Source organism: Falco rusticolus, chromosome 2 (assembly GCF_015220075.1).
Source record: "Falco rusticolus isolate bFalRus1 chromosome 2, bFalRus1.pri, whole genome shotgun sequence".
Lineage (NCBI taxonomy): Eukaryota > Metazoa > Chordata > Aves > Falconiformes > Falconidae > Falco > Falco rusticolus.
In genome coordinates this window covers 69,894,376-69,916,939 of record NC_051188.1, presented here as the reverse complement: position 1 = coordinate 69,916,939, position 22,564 = coordinate 69,894,376, and the positions used below count along the sequence as shown (strand labels likewise).

The window sequence follows — 22,564 nt, the reverse complement described above, 5'->3', positions numbered from 1 at the left end:
TAACCTGCACTGTTTGCCCCATTATGTACTGTTGTAATTCTTGCTCTCTACCAGGATCGAAGTTATAGATACTCTGGGAATGGCAATTCCACCTAGGCTGTGACTCCCCTCAGTGCTAAGTACAAGTTTTATATACTCTGGTGCTTACATCAAGAGCTTACATGGTATTTAAGGATTTTGAGGGTCTTGTAGCTCTTGACTCAGGGGTGAAATTCATCCAGTGTACTTAGCAGTTTTTTCCCTAGCTCTTCTACAGCACTTTCCTTCTGAGGATACAAAGTGATTTGCAAACATTAATTAATTCTCATAAAGCCCTATGAGGCAGATAAGTGTTAAGTATCCCTGTGTTAGTACATATGAGAAACATGAGACCTGAGTGCCTTATGATCCATGCTGTTCTCTATATTCACTTCCAAAAAGGAATACGTGCCTTGGGACAGAGGAAATCCCCGTTTTTTCGTCATTCTGTTGTTTTCCTTAGACCCTCTGGAGTCCTTCAAGGGCAGCAGGGGTAAGGCTGGGATTCAAGCTACAGCATGTGAGATTCAAGCTACACAGATTGGAACCGAGAGGGAGCCTTGCTCTAGTTGCTGCTGGCTTTGTGGGGGAAAGCAAGTCCCTTTATGCAACCTGTGGGTTACTTGCTCCATGCTGCGGCACCCTGTTTGAGAGGCAGAGGAACTGAAGAAATAGCCGCAGCTGAATCCCACAGTGTCCCACCACTGTGGAAAACCACAGTCTTTTGAAAGAATGGTGGAGCCCTGGATGCTCCAAATATTAGTGTTTTTCTTCTATGTAACTCTGGTGAGGTAAGCACAAACAGGGCCTAAAATGACTTTCCCAGTTTGTTAATTAACCTTAAGAACAATTTCCAGCATGGCAACCAGTAACACCAGAAATAGAGTTTTGGCCTTATTGAGGGCAAATGGCAGCCTTATGAGAGACGTTAAAGTAGCCAAATTTTCATGCTAACAGTATTGGGTGAGGGTCATTGGTTTCCAGTTTTCGAGGCAGACTAGACATAAGATCATTTAAATGCTTTTCTGAATGCATTCTGACAAATTTGTCCATAGTTACAAGCCTTTCCAGCCCTTGGTGCACAGCACATAAGCTAATATAACAGTTATAATTATGATAGTGATCAGGCCTTTTTAAGACATGAAAATCAGACTAATTCTCTAGTTTCAAACACAATGAGTTCAAATATGTGATATAAATGCTAACAAAAAGATACCAAAATGAGAGGCATGTTATGTCTGTGCCAGCCAAACTTCTATTGTTACCTTAACAAGTCCATATTCTTCAGGCATTGTTTGTATTTCTATTGTGCCAGGAGATTTTATTCCTTAGTTTGAGGATTCTCCCTGAATGGGGGAGGGAAATGTTGCTGTTGGTGTGAAAAAGAAACATTTCTTTCTGACATATTAAGAGGATTATGTAAAGGCAAGGCATATTGCAGAAGGAGATGTTCTTAATATAGCTTTTACCATGCACCCATGGCCCTCCAGAAAATTTAGGAGAGTTAAAAAACCTATTGCTTTGACAATCTTTTCATTTAAAAAAAATCCTCTTGTAAAAAGATCAAGGAATTAATTCACTGTTATTTATATAAAATTCAACCTTTCCTGCTTAAAGTCATGAATCATTTAATGTCACATCTGCAAGTATATCTGAAGCAGATGCCATTAATCCAAATCATTTCACAAATTCCATTTTCATTTGGATTAAAACCTACAACTAAGTCAGTGAATAGTATATACTATATATGTGTTAAGGCTGGTGATTACTAAAGTCTCTTGGGTAGATGAACTGAGCACAGATTAGCCAGGTCTAAGTAGATGTCCTCATCTAGCCAAAAAAAAAGTTAACCTGACATTTCAGTGATTTAGATTTGAATCAGTAGCATGAAAAATGGTCGAACATTTGTATTACAAAGGAGATACTATGGCACAGTCCCAAAGGTGCATTTCTTATAAATTAATTAGTTACACAAATTATTTTGATAACAGTTACTGCACTTCTGAGGTGATATGGCTGCTCGGTGATGAGTACTTGATGATCAATGGTAGGCACTAGTAATAGCCTTCATGCTGAGTGACTTTTATTACTATTTAGATTTACAGTATATACATATGTGTTTGTATCTACACTTAGGGCTTGATCTTCTTAACCTCCTTTACCTAAGGTCCTCTGCTCACTATAATCTCTTCCTTTGGAACCCTGTAATATTTGGATGAAATGAATAGGCAAAAAAGGGGTTGGGGTATCCTGCCATGTGACAGGGAGGACCATGCTTGGCTTTTGGTCACACTTGAACCTCTGCATATGCTTTGTTCTTACCTGTCACTCATGCCGCTGTGAAATACTATAAAGGATTAAGGCCAAGGGGTCTGTATGTTCCTGCTGCCTGTGAGGATCCTATAGGCTGCTTTACCAACGCTGTCTGATTGAGAAGCCTCTGTTTGTAAGCAAACCTCTCCCTCCAGGCATAATCCTTCCGGATTTGTACAGAATGACTTCTTACTTTCCCAACACGAACCTGAACATTGCTATGGTGTAAAGAAGCCTGCATGTTCCAGGACTTTTACAGCAGATTAAAACAAGTCAGTATCTTTCATGGAACTCTGAAGGACAGTTTCCTCTGGTGCCATCCAGAACACACAGAGCATCTTTGACTCATGATGAAGTGCCTAAGACTGTTCAGGTTCTTAAGGTGGAGCATATGAATAACTGGACTAGATCTAAATGCCACATGCACTTTTCCAGACCAGACTCTAAGAAGATGAAATGAAGTATTGTCACGATGCCACATTCGTTTATCTAAACAGCAGCAACCATATACAGCAAATAGTCTGCACAAAAGAGTATTCTAAATAACCTCACCAAAATAGTATAGCTGCAAGAAACCTGATGGGGAGAAGGCCAAAACCTCTAATCCATTTATGTGTCTAGTTGGTTTAAGTGCCTGCTATTTCATCCTGTTACGTCACCAGAAGTTAAGGCTCAGTGTTCTCATCAGACACACAGATGATGCCAGCACAAAAAATAAAAACCAGTGTGTTTTTCCATGGAAGCAATGGGTATTTTAGCTGGAATAATTCGATATGAGAACAATGCGCAAGAAATGACAATCATCTACAAGAGATTCTTAGTACTTGGAAATGTTACATCAGGACAGCATTAATTCTTGCATTTCTTTGAAGTTTCTTGACATATTACATCCATACAAAGAGTTCATTGTGATTAAGAAAAATACCCCGATCTAGTAAAATAAACATGCTTCAGAGTTCCATATTTGAAACTCAAATGCCACATGTCCAATAAACTAAACTCCATTTAAGGCAAGTAATCACTTCTAAAATTTCTCAACATTAAATAGCAGTAAGGGCTCCCAACCCCCAGACTTATCTGAAGATAAACATCATAGGCACTGTCAAAGAAAACAGAAGCTAATCTAACTGGAATTTCACTTTCCTGATCTGAGGAGAAATACCACAGTACCTTCATATGGTATTCAAGCAGCTGACAGAATCCGTTGCTACTAGTCTAGTAAATCATGACAGACATCCACAGCTGGAGATCAGGCAAGTCATAAACAGAAAGGCACCGATCAAGTTCTCCACAATACTTGTGACCAAACAAATTTTGTTCCTTCTGGGGTGGGTAGCAGCCAGAGTTAAGAGCAATGGGAGGATTTGGAGGATGTGTGTTTTGTCATTTAAAGGCAGGTCCGTGTTCACTCTTAAAGCTAGCCACACTGCAGCACTCACGTCCATGCTAAGAACTGACCACAGCCTGAGCTCAGGACTTCTCTTTGAGGGGAAGTATCTGAGCATGAATGAGTACCTAAGTATCGGATGGCTTGGGGCTGAGCAGCTCCTCAGTAGCTACGCTGCTGAGCTGCTTCAAATGGGGTGAATGCTCTGAGTCAGAGCAATACCTGGAGGTATGGTACGCAGTCTCAACAAAAAAACATGCAGATATGTGGGGCTAAGTGTGCTCTCAAGCCCACTCATTACCACAGGGTACAGTCTGTGTTAACAAAGATGTTTTACTGAGAAAACGTGCCACATTGTTTGGTATCTTTTTTTTTCAAAATGGAGCTCTTAAAAAATGGTGGAGGAAAAAAAGGCAGCAGGGACCAATCAATCAATATCAGTGGCTAATTCTGCTTCTATTTTCTATTGAAAGAGACTTTTGTACTCACATTTCCTTAATATGTAAGTAAATTAGACTAGAAAACAACAATCAAAGGCTTCAGCCAGTGACTCGGACAAGAACAATCCATTGAAAGTCACCAGAGCTGCTGACTTGAGTAAAGGCTGCAAATCTGATTGCAAAAAAAAAAAAAATATTTCCAATACAGAAAAGGAAAACTAAGTGTGTGAAAACCACTGAAAATGAACAAAAATGCATGGAATGATATGCACAGTTGATATGAACTGGCCTTGACCTCAGCTGACCCAGATTAAACTCCAATTATTGTGGGATTAATTCTTCTGGCATGAAAAAACACAGCTTGTCAACAGGAACTGAAAACATCCCATAAATCAAGAAACGTTAAAGCCTAGTTGAGGATTATGCATGAAGAGTGAGAGGATTATGATAGGAAACAGTTCTTAGCCTGATGAGCAGCAAACTCAGCTTCCTAGATAAAGGAAATTGCATGTAATGCTCCCATACAGCCTAGAAGAAAATACTGCAAGCTTCTGCTAGATGAAAAAGATATGAAAGTCAAATCTGTGGGATGAAGCCTTCCCATGCAAAGCCAACAACTGTTACAGATATATCCTGGTCTCTGTGTGTATGCAGCTGAAATTAACACATTTTCTTGACTAAGTAGATTGAAGTTTGCCATTTTTTTTCACCAATTATCTATTTACTGTCAGTAACAGAATGCAATTTCCCACCATCTCTTTTAAGTTCTTGCTATCAGCAAATCTGTTTTCAGGCTTTTTGCTTGATACTGTAGGTTATACTGTTGGTGAGGAGCTGAACAAGAGGTAAAGTTATTTAAAAAGACAGGAGATAAAGGAATGCATGCAATTTGTTGAAACTTACTGCACGTGAAGGAATGCCGTCTTTCTCCAACTTAATGCAGACTACACAACTCCTCTGTGCCCCAGTGGGGAAGTAACAGGGAGATGGCACATTCGTATGGAAAATTCTGTGATGCGTCCATGCTTGCAGTAAAAGTTCTCCATGTTTATGATTTGCCTTCGTTCATTCCAATTCAGGAAAGCCCTTGTGTATGTGCTTAAGCTCTGCTGAAATCAACAGGATTTCATTACAAGCTTAAAGTTAAGAATCTGTTGAGTGCTTTCCTGAACAGGGATCTGTGCTTATTGCACTTGGTTCAATCAACCCATGAGATTTTGGTTTCTGAGTTTTTCAGTACAAGAATAGAAAGGGTATGTTTTGTGCATTAAGATCAGTTCTTTCCAGTATTTCTAATGTATGAAAATGTTTGGAGAGTGGTATAGAACAATTAATCCTGAAGAGACATCATTGTATACTGTATATATGCACACATACATGTCTACGTTCAGAAAAATTTTGCTCAGTATTGAAGAAATATTCACCTTTGTTTGGATCAATGCTGTGGTTGACTATTTCTGTAGCACAGTGTCCAGAATAACTGAATTATCCATGAAAGGAATACTGTCCATGTGAATGGCACACAGTCATTATGACAAGTGAGCGCTATTCCGCACCCAGTGAAGTCCTTGTTGAGTATACTGAACTAAATGCTCCATACTGCTGTGCAAAGTGATAGGTCCCATCAATGCATCCAGGTCATTAAAAAAATCTACAGAAATAAAAAAGATTCAGCATCAGAAGAGTGAAGCTGTATTTGCCACCCTTTAATAGATTTTATTCTCTTACAAATTGAGTCAAGCTGAACATTTCATAGGAATGAACGTTTAGTGCTGGTGAGATTAATTTTAAAGCCCTGTGGTTTATGATCTTACAGGCTGACGCACAACAATTTTCTTTTTAAAGAACAAAACAGTGAGTTCTTTGGCTTTGCTTTTCATTAATTTCCATTGAGTCTTGATAAAGCAAACAGATGCTCGGCAAGATTTATTTTTAGATTAAGGACAACTTAAATCAAAAAGTCTACACATAAGTGTCTAGCTGTACATATGCTAGACATTTAAACTACCATGACAGAGAAACAAAGGCCTGTACAACATGGTCCACCCAGCCTAAGGAAACTAACCACTAGGGATTTAATTCAGTTGCCTACTTAGAGGGATGTAGCGCCCATTTGAGATGCTCTTAGGCAGTTGATACGTATAGTCTGAACTGGCAGATCTAACACAGGATGTACAGGAGGCTTCTAGAGTGGCAGTGTAGGTAAGGATGCCTCAAATGGCATTTGGCAGCTATGGTTAGGCAACTGAATTGTATCCCCGCCTCCCCTTCAGGGTGAACTGAACAGCTGTCTGAACTCTGCTGTTTGTATTGAACAAAGCTCTATCAGCTGCAGTGAGCCCCCACAACTCATACATACGCACCTACACTTAGGTGTCCTCATTTTGATTTGAATCCTGCCCCCGCCTTAAATACAGAAATTAACCTGAAAACCAAGGAATACTTTACCATCAACTCAGATGCCGAGGCGATTGCTTATGGAAACCAGTTCAGCTGAGAGAAGTTTTCTCTGAAGAGAGAGTGAGGCCCCTCATTCCCATCTGTGTCTGCTCAGATGGGGGGAGGGCCAGGGGCTGTTCATTCCTTCTGCAGAAAGGAAGGGTGCTCCTGCTTTTTGACTTGGTCTGGATAAGTGCATCACATCCAGCTCCACGACTTTGGGGAGTAGGAAGCTGCCTTGCTTCCCACAAACCTTTCTCTCCAGAATGACACAGATGGCAGTGAATGCTGCCCACAGCTATGCCTGTGACCTGTCTGTCACCAGTCCTGACCAGCCAAATAAAGAAAAAAATCAAATGCTTCTGAGACAGCTATCAAAATTGCTGGTGTGGGCCATTTTGGAACAGACTAGGAGCAGACTGAAGAAAAAATCACCTCTGCAGTCCTACCTTGCAGTCAGGATTCCTGCCAAAATAGTTATTTTCCTGATCAAAATCATGTGACAGTCTTCTGCAATAGTCCATTGCCTTGACTCACTCACCTCTGTTTTCCTTGGCCAGGTTATCAGCCATCTCCCAGTAGTCATAGCTGTGCAGGATGCTGTTGGTGATACTGACGTGGTTGGCAGCCATCTGATGAATGCGCTGCGGGATGCTGATGATAGGAGATGGAGAAGGGGCCCCTGTGCTCCCCTGGGAACCCACAGAGCTGACTGGAGAAGGGCTAGGGGACATGGGTGATGGAGTTCCTGTGCTCCTGGAAACAGATGTCAATACAGTTACTTAAAAGGTGTTGGAATTAAAAACATGAGACAATCAGAACACACTGTAGGTAAGAAAACACAATTTTCTGTACATACTGCCAATCTGATGTAAGTTTCTGTGTGACTTACTTTCCACTGGCACCCCAAGGAGACGGATTCTGGGCAGCTTTTGATGAATTCTGTGAAGGAAAAAGTATTTAACAATGCATATAATTTATATAAGACTACAAAATGAAGAACATTAAACAGTATAAAAGTAAAGAAAATTAAAGAAAAATTTGCATAGATACAAGTATTCAAGTCTCATGATGTAATAAACCCACTCAGCCTAGTTTGGTGCTGTGATGAAGCAATGCTGCAGCACAGACACAAATCACAGTCTATTAAACACACTGGGATGGGGGCCAATTAGGAAAACATGTTAGCTGAAATGGAAACTTTTCCCAGAAATCCTAGGCGTTCAGAAGAAATTGCTGCCAGAACTCTGTGAAGTTTAGGCTGGAATCTCTTGTGATAGAGAAAACAAGGTTTTCCTCCCACTCTCCTGCCCTCAAAGACAGATGTCATTTCCCTAGGACCTGCAAGGCTCTGCAAGTCTGCTCAGCCTGGCTGACCACAGGGATGCGAATCTGAGTTTCCCTCAGCTGAGATGGGTGTTTCAAGCACCAGGCTCAAGATTCTCTTTCACAATTGCTCCTCTTGGAGCTGTTCGCCTCAATCTGAATATGGCAGCATTCACAGGATCAGAGACTGCCCTTGTAGGCTGGTGATTTTTTCTAGCTGAAGGGTTCCCCAGAAGTCCCTGGAAGGGGACATTAGATCATTTAATGTGATCTCTTGTATACCTGTGGTCATTAAGACTCTCCATGGTGCACTGTGCTTAGGCTAAGGAATTTCATTGCTTGAGGAAAGACTACCTTGTACAAGCACTATGTTTACAGAGCAGGAGAAATTCAGGTGTCTGCAATGATGGAAACTGAAAGGCTAAAATGATTCTAGTAGTTAATCTGCAAGAACTGGTGGGAATTTACCGGCAGGTTCCTGCCCATTTGACCTGTGGAAAAACTCCTCCCCTATCCCAAGTGCAGTGGCTGATTTAATCCTGGGCCTATGAGAAAGAAGGATGTGAAAACCAGAAGTCTGAGAAACAAAACTTCTCTAGGCCGTGCCATCCACAGCCTCATATTCAGCAATGGCCAGTCTCTGATTCTTTAGAAGAAAGCGACCTCCTCACATTCTCCCCTGAAACCATACAAGCAGGTAATTGTGAGCTGAGAACAACCTTCCCTTCTGGACAACCACAGGAGACCGATGAAGTCCTGCAGCTCAGGATCTGTCTATGGATATTATTGAAATGCAAGGCTGCAGGTGTTGCAAGCTGCAGGAGTTAAAAACATTAACAGCAGTACAAAACCTCTCGCTCTCCCATGGCTTAGGAAGGAAAAAAAGATAAAAAAGGGGCTTCAGAGCTTCATGGATTTAAAGGCCAGGAGTAATCCCCCAGGACACTCAGTCTGTAATTTCCCTTTGCCACCAGTCATGGAACTTTTACCAGAAGCTAAATTACATTAAAAATGTATTTTATTTTACTCTTTTTAAAAAGGATAGCTAGTAATATATAAATCCTAAGACACTATTTATCCTCCTTGTTCTCCTGTGTCCTGTTCTAACGTTTAGCAGGCCTCTCAGTTAGAAAAAACAGATTCTGTTTCAGGGTTTCAAGATTGAATTTTCTTAACTTCAGTACTAGCTTTTGGATTTTGTTGGTCCAATGTCAGAAAAACTGCATGTTGCCTGGTACTATCAGCTCTATTTCCATATACACAATGATCACATCCTCTCTTAACCTGTTCTGCAGTAAACTGGACACATCTCCTGAGACTCTCTTCAAAAATCTTGTTTTCTTAGTTTTGATGTGTTCTCTGAACTGCCTCTTGTGTTCCCACATCCTTCATGTGCACACCAACACTGGCTGTATTTTAGCAGTGATCACGTCAGTGTTGTACGTGCCCTGGCATTCTTCCTACCTTTTGGCACTGGGCCTTCTACATCCCAGGTAAGTGGTATGAAAAATAAGCCTTGCAGTGTAACAAAGGGGCCTCTTCCTTCAGTTTCTTTTTTTTTTCCCCCTTCTTTTTGTTTTTAGCAGGAAGGGCTAAGGTGTGAAAGGAAAAAAATGAAAAGCTCTTACCATCCTAAACAGAACCAGCCTGGGAATCCTCGACATTTGTTCCTCTTACAGAACAGTTTCTTTTTTTCCCTTTTCTTTTCTGATCTGTCTCAACTACTGGCCTTCATTTTTCTAGTGTAATGGAAACTGAGTACATGTTATATACTTACAGAGTTGGAGGCAGGAAAATATTAAAATCAAAGTGGAGTCAGGGATACTTCTGCTATAAATGTAACTAGCCTCTGCCTTACTTCACAACTTTCCATACCTTTTTTCTCAAGTTTTAGGTGTATTGCTCCAGCTTCCTCTCAGTTCTGCACCAGAAAGGTGGGGGTAGGGATTTGAAAGAGCGTAATGTTGTAAGAGACCACCTCTTATCCAACTCTGCTTACCCATTCTCCTGGTTTCTTTATGCTCTCAAATGTGTCTGTCCCTTGAATATCTGTGGCTTATTTTGCAGTATTTTTTTTATAATGGAAATAAAATACTTAAAAGGAGATTTAAATAATCATTTTTTCTTTTCTAAAAGAAATGTGTCTAATTTTCCCTGCAAATGTGTGTGACGAGGTTTAAAATCTTTCTTTGATTGATAATATATGTGGAAGTTCTTAATGCAGTCAGCATTTCACGTCACTTGGTTTTGAAAGCTTTTAGATACCAAATATGAAATGAGTGGAGAATTGGCTTGTTTTCCACAGAAAATTATAGAAAATGGATTTTTTCCCCATTTTTACTTTCAAAGGTGAGAATACTTTCTAATGTGAAACTACGCTATCATTATATCAGCAGGAGCTCTGCAAAAAAACAAGCTCATCTTGACTACAGCAGAGTGTAAGTCCATTTTACGTTTACTGTGAAACAGTTTCTGTCTGCTAGTACGAGACATTTTACATGGTTGAGAGCCTGACCATCCTGTTCTTAATGCAGGTATTCTCTGAACTGGTAAAGAAAAATAAAGTACTGTAATAGGCACATATTTCTTTCCCCTGAAATCAAGTCATTGTTAGAGAAACATAACGTGTTGAATTATATATTGCTAAAATTTTAGAAGCAATTACAATGACTTCAATTTCAGTTTGACAATAACGGATCTGTCAATTTCCTTCACTGTCTTCATGTGTTCAGAATCCGGTCATGAGCATTTGTGCTTGTATTTGATTTTTTTTTTATTAACAAAATGTCGAAGGATGGATGTTTTTCATTTCAAGGTACCTCCTTCTGCAAAAAAAGCCCCAACAGATGTGTTCAGAGGCAAACAGCTGTTCAGGTCCCCAAAATAGGTTGTCTTAAAGAACTTGTATGCTTTTTTTTTTTTTTTAATTAGAATGATAAAGGCTAATTTTGTGTTTGTAAATCAAATGCTGGACTGACTGACTCCTAGGTGAGCTCCACCTGTTTTGTTCTTGAGATACTTCCCAAGGAAAGGTTGCCTGTCAAGTAAAATACGTTAAAATACTTTTAATGACTTCCTTATTCCTGTCTTAGTCATAATAACCAGGGTTTGGACCTAGAAGAGACTGGAGAACAGAAGCAGTAGCAGGTGAAGCAAAGTGGGAAGGGTGAACCAGCAGTGCTGTGTCAGTCACATGGCAGGTGGTTTGGTTGCCATCTGATGCTTTTGTACAGCTCCCACTGAAGTCAGTGTAGGCTGTTTGCCAGTTCCTTGGGTAAGAAGGTCCCACTGCACTAGCCTCCCTGTTGATGCTAAGTGGAAGCCCTGCAGCTGACGACTGATCTAGATCAAAGTCTTCAACTCACAGGTAGCCTAGTGGGAAGTGTAATCCTGGAGAGGATTCTTAGAGCAAAATCTGCAAAACCTATTTGCCACAGAGCTAGACAGCACTAGCCAATTGACCAAGAATAACCTGAAAATACCTGTTTGTTAGTACAATAAATTTCTTATCCTTTGTGAGGGGACGTGGTGTGTATTTTGCAAAGAGGAGGCCTAGTGAAGACAACAGAACTGACTAGACACCAGGTGTTGCCATGGGAGTCTGTGGTAAAACCCTACTGTCTACTCAGGGAAAGACCTAAGCCCAGCACAGCTGCTGTTTTAGTAAGATGCTGTATTTCCTATAATGACATACTGATCTAAAAATATGCCATAAAGAATGTACCTTGAAATACTCAATAAGAGCTTTTGAATACTTGACTGCATGGTCTCTCTTGAGTCGGAACATCCTCCAGTACAGAAGGGCCAGGCAGCGGTAACTAGAACAAAAAGCAAAGCAGAAGGTAAAGTGTGTCCCCTGAAAAGAAATCCCAATGAATTATCTTAAATTCTTAAACTAACACAGACTGAAAGGCTGACAGCACATTTCTGACAGTTTTTATTACCATTTTTTTACAGTACTTCACACTTTGCCGTGGATTCATGAGCAAGGCTAGGTATTGCAGCCAGGACGGGTCACACTGACAGCTGCTACCAGTGAGGTACTAAACAAATTATACTCAGAAAGGTTTCCACGTTTGGGTACCCAGGCCTTGACTCTGACTTGAAGCCTGCACACTTGACCAAAGGCCTCTCCCATGAAAAGGTCATTACAGGCCTGGAACACAGCACACACATTTTTTTGTATTTCTTTTTGTAAATGCAAAGGCAGTCTTTTGGGGTGCCTGTAAAATGAACTAGATTTACAATGGGTGTATTTTGTGTACACGCAGTGGTGTCTTCCAGCAGCTGGAGATGGCTGGGAAACCTCAGACTTGCCCAGATTTCACTGGCCAAACTCCTCTGTGGGAAGCCAGAATGGAGATTGTGTTGGAGCCTGGAGGCCAGAGGGAACCAGCAGCTGGCTGAAAACCTCAACGTGCTGTACTGGAACTGTCTGCTCCCATGGTCCTCATTAGTCTGCAGAGTGCCACGCACCTTCAGTGTTATGTAATTAAATAAGAGTAATAGCTATTAACTATAATTATACTTCACAATAACTGATAAGCAGCATTCAGGGGACACAAACTCTTTGCTATTGGCTTTAGGTGTACCGGTCTATTTTCTGAACCAAGAATCACCACCCCAGCAAGCTTTTTGACTGGCAAGTGTGGGATTGCCCCACAATAACACAGTTTTTGAAGCAAAAATCTGTTGTGTTTTGCTTTTCCTTTGGCAGCAGAGGCCTTATTTTTAAAAGCAGTATTTAGTCTCAGAGCCGAACTGAAGCACCAGAAGGTGCTTTGAGTTTGGGAGCGCAGAGCGCTCCCCATCTCCCCGTGCCCAGGAGCTGCCCAGACCTCAGCAGCCCCCTCGAATTAGCAAATTGCTCTTGGAAAAAAAATCCCAGCCAGGGTTTCTCAGCCCGTTTGCCTCGGGTCCTGAAAGCAGACGGTGAATTTCTGCCTTTGGCCGCTGGAGGGCAGTCTCTCCCTAGGAGAAGCGGAGCGGGGCGCGCCGGCTGCCTGGCAGCCTGCCCGGCGGGCGCTGGGAACAGCCGGGGGATGCGGTGGCCTCGCAGCCACCATAACTCTCACTCTGTCACCTTCACAGGTACAGCACATATGCAAATGGTGTCAGCTCATCTGCTCGCTGGCAGACGGTGAGTTAAGATTGCTATTCATCGCCCAGAGAAGGCACCGTCTGCTTTCCCTCTCGCTGACCTTTCTGCTGAAACAGATGCAGCAGCTCCGTGAATTTGGATGTGGTTCCGCACACACCGAAGCGCTCTGACAGTTCTGAGCAACCCTTCGTAATATGGCTTTATTTTTTTTTTTTACCGTTCTTTAGTCATTTTCCCACCTAAGCGTTTTTAAAGCAGTTGCCATTAACGCATTCTGTGCTCCTCCCGATGGCACAGCAAACCAGTGACAAAGAAAGGGCATTTAAAAAGAAAATGCATCTCGATATTTTCTTCTTTTTTATACAAATGATTAATTAGGAGTCCTTATTTATGGAGGCTAAAGATGCATTTAATTTGGATTTTTAACAGATGGTTAATAGATGTTAAAAACACACTTGCTGATTGTAAATGTCCACTTACTGAGAATCAGTAACCACATAATAGGTATTTTATGTATTAACTACATAGGTATTAAATTAAAATTTGATTTAATAACATTTTAGTATTTTACTAGCAATCAGCAATCATCCTATAGAATCTAAGGTGCGTGCATATATAGCTAGAAATCTCAATTTAGAAGGTACTCCAAAAGCCTTAATTATCACCATCACCATATCTCCCTTCATATAATGTAAATATAACTTATGATTATTGAGCCTAAAATGTCAGCCACAAAAGAAATTACCGAGCTATTGGTACAAAAGTATATCAGTCATAAAAACAACAAACCATCAGGCATTTAAAAATTAATTACGCTGACATACCATAGCTGACCTGTCACAGCCAATAAGTATGAATTGCTTATTTACAGAGACAGAATGCAGACCTGCTACAGCGATACAAGGGCTGGGCCTTCCCAGAGCACAAAGTATTCTCTTAATTTCAATAGACAACATAATCCTATCTGGCTGCATCCAGCATCTGATTTTCAAGAACTGGCTTGCTGCAGAAAAGAAGCCTTTTGAGGAATTCTTGATCTACTAACCATAATGCTGCCAGCTGTTTGTCTTCTGGTGTGGCGCTGGGGCCTGAGTGGGTTTTTAGTCTCACTGCATACCTTTAGCAAAAGGAAAAAATCCAATGTGAGTTAACTGAGACAGCTTTATATCACTGGTCAGAGAGCTAAGCTGGCCCGTGCCATTTAATCTGCCCCCTTATACATATTTGCTCAAGTTACCAGACATATATGTGCTTTTTCTGGTTGTGTTTCAGAGCTCTTTTGCCATTAGCAGTGCCTCCCGGCACCTTTTTAAACAGCAGTAACTCCCTTGAACATCCTCCAGTCCAGAGGGGAGCCTAGCTGCTGAGGTGATGCTGTCCTACCGAAATAACCTCTGCTGCTGTGGAGACCTGGTTACAGAGTTCACAGAGAAAGGCTTTCACAGCGTTTGAAGGCAGACAGCCTGCCTTGAAGCTGGTGCTGCCCTCACCCTGCCAGCTCTGAGTGTGTCTACCCAGATTTGCTCCTCCAAGCAGAGCACAGCAGAGTGGGAAACATGTGGCTCAGAGCTATTTTTGCTCATATGACATTACATTCAAATGCTATAAATATTAAACATCCACAGAGGTAGCACTGCTGTTTCAAGAGTGTATGTGCTATGCAATCACAAATTAGTTTCTGTAAATCTCAGCTTCCAGCTGAATACCTGAACAATGGATAAGGTTAGGACAACACACAGCACTTCCAGGCTCGTTACCAGAAAATACCTGTTCTCCATAATTAGCTGCTTGTGTTTTTTCTTATCTTTACTTTCAAACTTTAATTCTGGTGTCTGTGCAAAGATTTGGTATGAACATTTTGTTTCAACAGGCATACCTAGCAAACCACTTATTTTTCTGAGCTGCGGTAAGTGAGATCAACAGCAATTCACACTAACACACAACCACAGCTACACACATTATTGAAAGCTATGGATCTGCAAGCAAAATTCATTTCCAAAGTTAGGACCATACGTTTACTACTATGCAAAAAGATGGGGCAGGCAAAGAAAGAGCTTTCTACCATTTGGAAAAAAGAAGGGAAGAATTGCAGAGACAGAATGTACTATACTCTCTTACTGAAAAAAAAAATAAAATCTGTTTAATAACCTTCCAGTTAGAAAGCTGGCCTCAATCCACGAAATGCATGAGAAGACAGCCTTAAGTGGAATAAAATGCCAATGGAATTGTTAACATGAAAGAAAATCTTCACATCAACACTAAGTCCAAAAGAATGCAATTGTTTTAGAAGCTTTGCTTCATTATCAGTACGATTAAAAATTAAAATGTTTTACTTTCTATAAACTTAGTCCTGATGAAAATTGTGTGATTGATTGTCCTGAGGAATGATGCCACGGTCACTGACAGTGCAGCTTTCTCTGCTAGTGTGGCTGGGCGGGCTGGCTGTCTTGTGGAGAGGGTCACTGAGCTGCTGGAATGATTTTGACCTTTGTTTTTCTCTATTGTCACTGTCACTAATGTTAACTGTTAGCACCAACGGTAACAGAGAAAAGGACTTAAGAGTAAAACTTTCTTCATAGGGACTGCGGGTGGGTCTGAATTCTAGACTGTCCTGTTTGGAGAACTGTGAAGGTGCCCAAATGCAGGGGCAGCATTAGTGTGAGCTGGACTGCTTTTGTGAGCCCATTTGCTACAGTAGGAGGATATACACCAAATGGACCTTGAGTGTCCATTTTTCTATCACTGCTCACATCTTCTTTCGGGTAACCTTAAAACTGCAGTCTTAAACATGTTACAACATTTTGCAAACTACCACTCCATTATGAATGTTTTGGTATTATATATTATTATTTTTCTCTTTTGAGTAGCATGGGACTTATATCATGAAATGAAGTAATTTGCAACTCAAGTAATATGAAAAGCTTTGGGGTTCTTTTTTGCATTCTACATAGTTTCCCGATTTAATTTCCATAGAAATCACAGATAATACATACACATCACATATGACTGACCAGGCACTTGGGAGGACATCACTTCCTGCCTTTTACTCTATCTAGGAAATTATGTGATAATGTAGATAAGCATGTTTGCACAGAGTAACCCCTGAGGTCATCTCCTCCCTTCCTACCTGATGAGTTCAACTGTTTCTGAATACATTGTGTAAGGGGATTTAGATTCCATTGGGCCTTGTTCCATTGCATTTCCACACTCAATAAATGATAGTGCTGCTTCTGCATAATTCAGTGCCTTTCCAAACTTTTCCACCTAGAGGGAAAAAAATAAGGACACAGAGAAATAGTGTAATCATCAAGTTATGGTTACATTTTCCTCAACATAAACTGTAAACTTGCCAGAAGTTGGTATATCTTCATAATCATGATTTTTCCTAAGAAAAAGCTAAAACCCCTCAAACCCTGTGCATCAGTGAAAAATCATAAGGTACAGAAAGTAGAGCGTAAAAAGGCTATGAGATGTTATTTGGTCCACATCTTTGTCCAAAGAACAATCAACTCTGCCTAGGACATTCCTGACAGATGTTTATCAGAGCTTCCTTCCAGTGCTGGAAATCCCACAAACTCTTCAGGCCTTTCGTTCCAGCTTTCATTAAGAAGGGTTTCACACATCTTTGCAAATATAGTTTTCATCGCTTAGCAAAGAAAGGTAATGATTATCTTGACACAAGGGAATGAGAATTAAATACTTTGACTACTCTTATTCAAAGGCTCATGTCTGTTCTTATGTCTTCTTTATCCCTGCTATTTTCAGCACTGCTTGACCATACTCTTCTCTTGGCAGGAATTTGTTTTCTATATCCTCCTCCTATTTCAGGGACTGCTCTGCTCCCTCAGCTTTTTCTGCCATCGTCCTTCCTTGTCCCATTTTTTTTTTTCTTTTTTCCAGTACTTTTTGACTCTCTGTGTACTTGTGTACTTATATGGATATATATGCATATATATACTTTCAGTGATGGTGTATATGCAAATGTGCACATAATGTTCATATGTGTACACTTACATACCACTTATCTGCCCTCAGAATTTCATTTTCGATGTGGACAGAGATGAATCATACTAATACCTCTCTGTTCTGACTTCTCTTTCCTTCAATCAGAACTCCTGCGGTACATAAAGCCCGTTAATGGAGTGGATGCATTTGGTTGAAATCTGATGCACACAGTGAAAGGTTAATGGACCTTATTCTTTTCCAAGGGATAAAGATTTTAAATAGTAACTTTGGAATGGCACACTGGCTTCAATCTATTTTAGGTTCTTATACGACTCCCATTGCGATCATATGGGAGAACTTCACAAACTTTTTATTATATTTCTTTCCCTGACGCTCTTGTGCAGGTGGAAGTGCTATTACCCCAGTTTCACAGCTGGGGGACTAAGGAGCAGAGAGACTTAGAGTAATTTTCAGGCTGCTCACTCTAAGTGCCTATGTTAGGTATTGCAGCACCGAAGTAGGAGGTATCCAGGCCAGCAAGGTGATTCAAAGAGCCTTGGAGGCACTTTGGAAATATGGCAATTCCTCCAGGATCCCTACATATTCAAGGAGAGAAAGGAAGTACCTGCAAGGGGAGATTCATGAGGTGTAAGTAAGGTGCTGGTCCACTGTGCAGGGAAGCAGAATGCGAAGAATATTTCAATCACCTAGTACTGATGGGAGGCTATTTAAACTGTGCCTAAGAGACTTTCATGCAGGAAACTTGTGGCACAGCAGAGAATAATGCTTGCACCTCCTGTTTCTTGGGAGTCTACCATAAAAACATTTCAGGCTAAGAATTTCCTTTGCATATTAAGTGATCTTTTCCATTCTGTTTAAAGCAACACACTAAAATGCACCATTTATACTGCTCTGCAATATTTTCTGATTTAAGACTCACTTTAGAGTAATATGGAACTGAATAAACCATGGAAATTTGCACTAATAAACTCAGGTAGAGTGTAAAACTCAGTGTTAGTGTCCTAAATTAAGGGCCTGCTTCTGCTTCCTTGGCCTTTTTACATTCTGCACAGCTGAGAGAAAGAGGTGAAGGAACAGAGGCTCTGAGCTACCTTTCTTATTTCCTGCTGCTCTGACAACGAAGTGTGTCGGACAGAGCAAGGCAGGACTGCAGCTACTCCCACCTGCAAGATAGCCATATTGATGCAGGGTCCCATTCCATTTATCGCGTCTGCCATCCCAGAGGCCTAATGTTTTTAAGGCTGTGCTAGCTTATTCATAGAGCTGAACAAACGTAGCCTTGGAGAAAGCTGAGAGATGGCTAAGCGGAGCTCTTCTGGAGCACTGCATAATTTGTTGCACCCATTTGTTTGGGATGACAAGCGTCTCTTTAATTCTCCATACAATGCTGGATTCCCCTTTTTCTTGCTGGCCACATTTTTAGACAGGTCAAAGCCACGGACAAGAATCTGTTTGTTGCGACAGTCCTTTGTGTGCAAGGTGTTCCTCTAGGATTTTGCAGAATCTTTATGCGTTTCTGGTTGTGTTAGGAAATGTCTGCCGTGCAACCAGCATTCTTTTGGCACTGAAGAGCCAAAGCTCTTTAAAAACAGTACAGATACTTCAGCCACCAGACCAAATTTGGTGACACAATTATAGGACCTAGCCAGCTAGTTAAACTGAGAAGATAGGAATGTGGATCCCTTAAACAGCTTCCATTACTATAGTTACTAATTAAAGCAAAGGAATAAATGGAAAGTTTTATTTATCCAGGCCTTTATCTCAGTAAGTCATTATTTGTTAAGTCATAGTTTATTGGGCTATGAACATTTGATTATATAAACATTTCTTAATTTAACAAGCCTAGCCATCCTTATAATAGATTTTATAATTACCCCAGCAATACTGCACTGATGAAGAAACTGCATTACAAAAATAATTTGGAGCAACATAACTGGAAAGAAAATGTTCTCACCATTGCATCTGCTTTATGCTTCTTCCGTTTAGCTTCCTGCATAAAGTAATCTGCATTGTGTGGCCTACCAGGGGAAAATAAGAAGACATTTTATTATTTTCTGAAGTGCAGAATATTTTTAAGTTATTTTCCCCTTATTTTAAACCTGATTTGCAAACATTTTTTTATGAAGAAAATACACTTATCACGTAACCATGAATCTTCTATTTCCAAATTGCTGCCTGTGGAGACAGTAGCATTTATAGCTGTTCTCATTCTTTAGAAGTCAGTGATTCAAAGCAAAAAAAGCTAATAAAATGTGTTTTTATGGATTATATAAACTGCTTCCCAAATTAGTGCAGTTTTGATCTGCAATACAGATACAAGTGTTAAGCAGAACAAGTTATTCCATCTTGTCCTCTCCCTAGTGCTTGCTTTCTTCTTTTTCTGCTCCTCTCTGTATGTTGTCATTTGCCTTGGCTTCTCCCTCCTCTAAAACCAAGTGTGTGTTTAATCTCTCCACTTTGAAAACACACATTGAACCTGCCTGCCTCCACAACTACCATCTCACCCCCCTTCTCCCTCTTATCTGTAAGCACGCTGAGAGTGCTGTTTACTTTTGCTGCCTGGAGTTCATCTGTGGCTCGGTGCTGGGCTGCCTGCTGCAATTCCACTGGTGTTGCTCGTGCCAATTTCTCCACTGATTTGTCCTCAAACAGATTTCAGAGACACTATCCCTTCCTTAACCTACCTGACCTACTGACTGCAGGGCATAAATTCAACTGCTGTCTCTGCGCTGAAATTATGTCTGTTTCTGATCCAGACTTATCCACTTCCATACAAACTGATGTCTCCTTGGTAATGTCTGGTCACCACCTCTGTGAACTCCTCATGGCTGAAGCAAATTTCCTCATCTCTTCCCACAGCCTCTCGCTTTTGCACCTTTCCACGTCACTGTGGAGGACAGCCATTTGCCATGTCATTTCAGGCCACAACCTTGCATCTTCAATTGTTGCCTCTCATAAAAGTCTTCACATTTCCTGACCCTGCAGATTATTCCAGTCTCATATATGTGCGAGATGGCCGCCTTCTTTCTTAACTCAGCAAAACCATGTCCTGGTTCTTCTCAGCTTATACTGTGGTTACCGCCATATCCTCATCTCAGAAAAGGAAGTTTTGCCTTGCAAAATAGTTTTCTTAGTGTTGGATGGAGTGTCATCCCTTTGCCCTTATCTAATGAAAATGAGATATTCCTGAGTAGTCAGAGTAAGATTTCTGATGCTTTCATCATGCATGCTTTTAAGCACTTGGTGTTGTAAATGACATGGTATTATCACCACTCAGCATCTGTTGTAGGTTAAACCTGGTAGGCAGCTCAGCCCCACACAGCTGCTCACTCTCTTCCCTCCAGTGGGAGAGAAGGGGAGGGAATCAGAGTCAAAGCGAGAAAACTTGAGATAGACTTATAGGTAAAGCAAAGCAGAATAAGGAATTCAGTCACTGTTTCCCATCGGCAGGCAGGTGTTCGGCCATCTCCCATAAAGGAGGGCTTCATCATGCTTAATGGTGACTTGGGCAGACAAATGCCATCACTCTGAATGTTCCCTTTCCTCCTTCTTCCCCCACCTTTTATTGCTGAACACGTCATATGCCATGGGATATCCTTTTGGTCAGTTGGGGTCAGCTGTCCCAGCTGTGTCCCCTCCCAACTTCTTGTGCCCCCCAGCCTGCTCGCTGGTGGGGTGAGAAACAGAAAAGGCACTGAGGCTGTGAGAGCACTCCTCAGCAATAGCTAAAACATTTTGTTATCAACACTGTTTTGGTCACTGATCCAAAACACAGCACCATAAGAGATGTTACGAAGAAAATTAACTTTATCCCAGCCCAAACCAGTACATGTTCCTAAGTAATTGTTGATTGGTTTGTTTTTTTTTTTTTAAATTGGGATTTCTCAGCACATGTGTTTAAAAAAATGTTTTGCGTCAGTCAGAGAAGATACAGATCTAAAACCTGAAATCAGTGGGATGGATGAGCAAAAACATTTTGCTGATACCAGCAAGAAAATGCTCAGATCCATAACTGAGATCAGTGGGAGCAATGGGGAGCCTCTTGACAGAAGAGGAGAGCCATACGTACTTCCTCGATACCATAAGGCTATTTGGCAGTGCGCTTACTTACTCTGTTTCCTTCTACTTACATGCACACAGTTTCAAGTTACTCTGTTTCCTTCTACTTACATGCACACAGTTTCAAGGACATTTAATTACATCAGTTTTATGTAATTATTAATTATTACATAAGGTTAGTCAACCTTATTTTGAAGAGGAGGAAGGCTAAATATCACTAGATGGAAGTATTCAAAATCTTGATAATTTTGAATGAGCTCTGCCCCAAAAATCTTGTTGATATGAAGAAAAAGAAAGCAAAGTTCCTTTGCTCCTATTTTCTTTAAAATACTGTTCTTCATCAGAGTGGAATCTCTCCCCAGCTCACGCTATCCAGTAGATCAGCAAAGGGACTGCAGACAGGTTTGTGTCCCAGTATCTCATAATCTACTGCAGCTGCAAATTCTTCCTGTGTCCAGCAAGATGCTAACATTATCTTAGTAGTATGAACCATCTGGATTTGGTCTTGGTCAATTATGATATATTATATTATATTATATATTACGATATATTAGACATTGAAACAGTGTTAGCTTTATATAGAAAAATAAGTATGTTTTCAGAACCACTGAAAGAATTCCTAAAATATGTTAGGTCCCATCTTTCTTCATCTTGTGCAATGACCTAGGTAAGAGGGTTTACTAGGAAGTGCCAAAAAGCAAAGCAAAGCAGAGCAAATCAACAAAACAGTGGTCTCATAGCTCCTCTCTCTGAAATGATAGAAGTGATGAACCTTTACATGATCCTTTCAAACTCAGGTCATTACAATATGTCCTTTGCAACATTCCCTCCCATATATCAGCCAGAACTATATGTCTAATTTGCTTGTCTGAAGCATGGTAAGAGACTGTAAAAATGAAGTGAGATAACACATGTAATTATGGTCTTCTTATAAATAATTTAATTGTAAAATGGTTTTCAACTCGTAGCAGGATTTATTCTCCCTAGTTATGATTAGCAATAAGGGAATTAGGAAGAGGCATGCGCATTACTGAACTGAGAAGCCTGTTTTAAGGGCCCCTCTATGGGTTGGTTAACCGTAATGCAACATGCAAAAAATGAAGTCATTGGATTGTCCAATTGTTTTTTGGGAAGCCTAATATAAAAAAGAAACCATTAAAAGGCCACTTTAAAGCAAAGCATATATATTCTCAATGTGAATTTTTAGGTATTCCCATAGGAAAAATATAAGATTGATTTACAAATCATGGCATGCCTAACAGAAATTAAGATTAATTGGAAAAAAATGGATAGGGTATGTTTTCTTCTGGTTTCTTAAACAGACCTTGTTCAATAGTGTTAATAAACACACCAAGTCAAATTCTGCTCTCTTTATGCCATCAATGAAATATTATCTCCAATTTATCACTACATGTTAATAAACTTCCTATTCAGATTACTAATGGGCATGTTGGGTGAAAATGGAAAGCTGAAATGTCCTATAGATTTAATGTATATTTACATACTTTGCATATA

At 40.5% G+C, this 22,564-nt stretch overlaps 1 protein-coding gene across 1 annotated transcript in view; it reads right to left on the bottom strand.

Annotated features, from left to right (window-relative positions):
• Positions 1 to 1,775: 1,775 nt before the first annotated feature.
• The window catches only part of AFF3 (AF4/FMR2 family member 3), a 281,320-nt gene continuing 260,531 nt past the window's right edge, over positions 1,776 to 22,564 (bottom strand). Inside the window, exons 15-21 of the mRNA XM_037377921.1 lie at positions 18,945 to 19,008; positions 16,152 to 16,288; positions 14,070 to 14,141; positions 11,648 to 11,741; positions 7,490 to 7,539; positions 7,139 to 7,353; positions 1,776 to 5,809 (exon numbers count right to left, since the gene is read on the bottom strand). Of these exons, the coding sequence (XP_037233818.1) occupies positions 5,688 to 5,809; positions 7,139 to 7,353; positions 7,490 to 7,539; positions 11,648 to 11,741; positions 14,070 to 14,141; positions 16,152 to 16,288; positions 18,945 to 19,008 (754 nt within the window). The 3' untranslated portion in view covers positions 1,776 to 5,687. The remainder of the gene's footprint in view (positions 5,810 to 7,138; positions 7,354 to 7,489; positions 7,540 to 11,647; positions 11,742 to 14,069; positions 14,142 to 16,151; positions 16,289 to 18,944; positions 19,009 to 22,564) is intronic.